Raw genomic sequence first — 3,668 nt, 5'->3', positions numbered from 1 at the left:
GTGACGACCAGCACAGAGGCTAACAGTGACGACCCACGCAGAGGCTAACAGTGACAAACCACACAGTGACAACGCACGCAGAGACTATCAGTGACAACCCACGCAGTGACAACCCACGCAGAGACTATCAGTGACGACTCCCGCAGAGGCTAACAGTGTCGACCCACGCAGATATTACCTGTGCCAACCCACGCCGAGACTATCAATGACGACCCACGCAGAGGCCAACAGTGACAACCCACTCCGAGACTATCAGTGACAACCCACGCCGAGACTATCAATGACGACCCACGCAGAGGCTAACAGTGACGACCCACACAGAGACTACCAGTGACGACCCACGCAGAGACTACCAGTGACGACCCACGCAGAGGCTAACAGTGACGACCCGCACAGAGGCTAACAGTGACGACCCACGCAGAGACTAACAGTGACGACCCACACAGAGGCTAACAGTGGCAACCCACGCCGAGACTATCAGTGACGACCCACGAAGAGACTAACAGTGCTAACCCACGCCGAGACTATCAGTGACGACCCACGCAGAGGCTAACAGTGACAACCCACGCCGAGACTATCAGTGACGACCCACGCAGAGACTAACAGTGCTAACCCACGCCGAGACTATCAGTGACGACCCACGCAGAGGCTAACAGTGACGACCCACACAGAGGCTAACAGTGACGACCCATGCAGAGACTAACAGTGACAACCACGCCGTGACTACCAGTGACAACCCACGCAGAGGCTAACAGTGCATGGAAGTATTTAATCTTATCAATGACGACAGACGACAAAAATAAATGTTTTCAACGGAATAAATCTTTCTGCATAATCATAAAACCTGCATTTTGTCGGTAATTAACCATTTTCTTGATAAGCGAGATAAATTGATATCAAAGTCAGCATCAGCCTCAAATATCCAGGACAGAAATAGACTCACAAGAGGCACATCACCATGACATCACTTTCCCGGTGTAGTCGACGAGCGTACCAGTGGTTTCCTCAGACATACTGGAGAAGACGTTAAGCATACCCTGGACGCTCTCGGTCGCCGACAGTGGAGCCGCCTTGCCTCCCATATCGGTGCGGACCCATCCGGGATGGATGGCAACAGCAAGAATCCCGTCCGCCTTCAAATCAATACTCTGGTTTTTCGTCACCATGTTCAGCGCCGCCTGTATCAACGAAAAACATTAGCGTACTTAAAAGTCGTTATTAATAACCGTTCTTGTGTTCGTCACAATATTATTGTAATTGTAAAAAGAACAAAGTATTTCAAAATATTTTTTTACGAGAGTCTATTCGCGAAACTTCAAGATATGATAAATAAGAAAAAAAACACCATTATTTTACCTTTTTAAATCATTTTATACCTATATCCCCCTTTCATTTTACACGTTATCACTTGTATTTAAAAAAAACATACACGTGCTATTTTATATCTTAATCATTTCTTTAAAGAGACAAACACCGACGTTTTATACCAGTAACTTGTTGAATATGGTTCCTAAAATATTTAATTCAAAACTAATATTAAAAGATTTTAGTACGTAATATTCAAATATCATCGAGATTAAATATGAAATTTTTAATCTCGACGAACTTAAGTTATTTATTTAGCGTAGGTTAGTACCTTCGATGCCCGATACGGGTATAAGCCGCCTTGTTGGTTGTTCTCCACAGATCCAAGCACAGACGAAAGGTTGACCAGTGCAGCTTTGTGCCAGGACATTCCTTTGTCTGACGACTTCTGGGCCGCTAGCTTTAGCAGAGGCAATAACGCCTGTAAAAACATCAGTATTAGCAGTAACTAGTTCTTATCAGTTAAAGGACAAACCAGTATGTTTGGTGGTATGTGCAAACGAAGGAGGCTAAATGTTTACCCTGTTTGCTTGTAAAAGCATTGTTCAATATTTAAAAACAACCCGGGTTTCTTTTCAGTCGCTAGAAGACCAACATCACTCTGTAACGTGTGTCTGACCCAGATGTTTCTCTTTGTTGAAGTTTTTTTAGAATTCGTTCATTCTTCTTTTTGTCTGAAACTCATGGATCATCTAACAATACTGTCATAAAGCATTACCTTTCCGCTTTTTATCCCAGTGTTAAATTCTCATTGGTGACACTCCCGATACACAATGTTTCTGTATAACATTTTACTAGTGGTTGAGACAATATAGAATATTTACCATCATATGGCATCGCCACTATATAACCCTACCAAATTCAGTTGGCATTCATATAGGTTATGAATGCCACGGACCGATTGTTGACGTCATCATGATAATGACGTCATAATTTTTACGTTGCATACCACTGACCCTCCCCTGGCGATGGCTGATCTATTCATTGAACAAGCATACACGATACATACATTATATGAACTAAATTCTGAATAAGAATAAATGCACTTGGTTTTTTTTATGAGATGAACAGATTAAACAAGAGGCCATGGGCCTTAACGGTCACCTGATATATTTATACAGAGAGTTGATTTTGTTTTTAACATGAACAGAAATATTATTCAAAGTGACAAAAAACAATAAAACCACCTTACTCAATATCTAGCCCACAGATTTCAGACTAAAAAGTATTTGAAACTAGCATCTCTGATTCTAAACAAGGAAAATTAAGAAATATTAGCACACTGACTCCTTCGGGCCCCACACTACAGCCCTTGGGGTAGGACTGGCTAAAAATTATCAAAGTATCAAACTGTCAACTCAGGGTTATAATTCCAATCAAGTTATTAACAGGTAATATTGAAAGTATCATTTGCCATTATAAACCATAATAAATTTTGCCCCCCCCCCTCCTTCCCCAGGGGGTAAAAGCCATTCCAACTATGAAGAGTGTTTGATTCTACCATTTCTTTTAGAAGAAGATTTTTGAAATTTCAGTCAATTCAACCCTTTTTGGCCCAACCCATCAGCCCCTGGGGGTCGGTCAGGGCTAATATGTGCATACCATCAAACTTCTATCCAATACTAATAATGCTAACCCAAATTGAATTACTTCCGATGGAAATTAAACAAATGTTGGTCCAAAATGTGATTTCCCTATATAAACTATAGCAAAGTTTACCCCCTCCCCAGGGTTAAAGGGGCATCACGGTGAAGTAACCTTATTTTTTGTCTTTTTTTTCAAATACTACATCAATATATCAAGTGAGATTCCTTATGGAAAATTACGATCGGATTTGGCTGAAATAGATTCATAAAAATGATTAAATCTAAGAAAATCATCGGTATTTCTACCTGTCTGACCAACGTTTTGTTCAGGGATTTCCCTCTTCTAGCGCATGCGCATAGCACACCATTTCTTTGTAAACAAATTGACTGGTCGTGATGAGAAGTAAGCGAAAGAAAAGTGTTGTACCGTGTCAGCTACGAAACGAAAGGTTGCCAAATGGTCAAAAGATAGCGCAAGGAGTACGTTACGGAAGCATTATTGCAGGTGGGCAGTATTCAAAGGAGAACATAACTGCCGTAGCAGTTAGTACGGTGCATGTATTCTTCCGGATAGCCGGTTAAGCTGAAATGGAATCGACAGAAATGCTAGCGCTGTTTATGTTATGAATAAATATCTAAAACTATTAAGCTCGCTAGTATCTTTGTCTGAGTTTGAACACAGATGAACTTAGTTTAATATGTTAATGGGCATGTATT

At 41.2% G+C, this 3,668-nt stretch overlaps 1 protein-coding gene across 2 annotated transcripts in view; it reads right to left on the bottom strand.

Annotated features, from left to right (window-relative positions):
- Positions 1-255: 255 nt before the first annotated feature.
- The window catches only part of LOC110445469 (C-factor-like), an 11,356-nt gene continuing 7,943 nt past the window's right edge, over positions 256-3,668 (bottom strand). For both annotated transcript variants that reach the window (XM_021490132.1, XM_021490123.1), the window contains exons 4-5: positions 1,637-1,786; positions 256-1,178 (exon numbers count right to left, since the gene is read on the bottom strand). In XM_021490132.1, coding sequence (XP_021345807.1) covers positions 954-1,178; positions 1,637-1,786 — 375 coding nt within the window. In that variant the 3' untranslated portion in view covers positions 256-953. The remainder of the gene's footprint in view (positions 1,179-1,636; positions 1,787-3,668) is intronic.

The sequence above is a fragment of the Mizuhopecten yessoensis genome, unplaced genomic scaffold (genome assembly GCF_002113885.1).
Source record: "Mizuhopecten yessoensis strain PY_sf001 unplaced genomic scaffold, ASM211388v2 scaffold245, whole genome shotgun sequence".
NCBI classification, from domain to species: Eukaryota; Metazoa; Mollusca; class Bivalvia; order Pectinida; family Pectinidae; genus Mizuhopecten; species Mizuhopecten yessoensis.
Note: the sequence above shows the minus strand (reverse complement) of the source record. Positions and strands in the feature narration are given on the sequence as shown.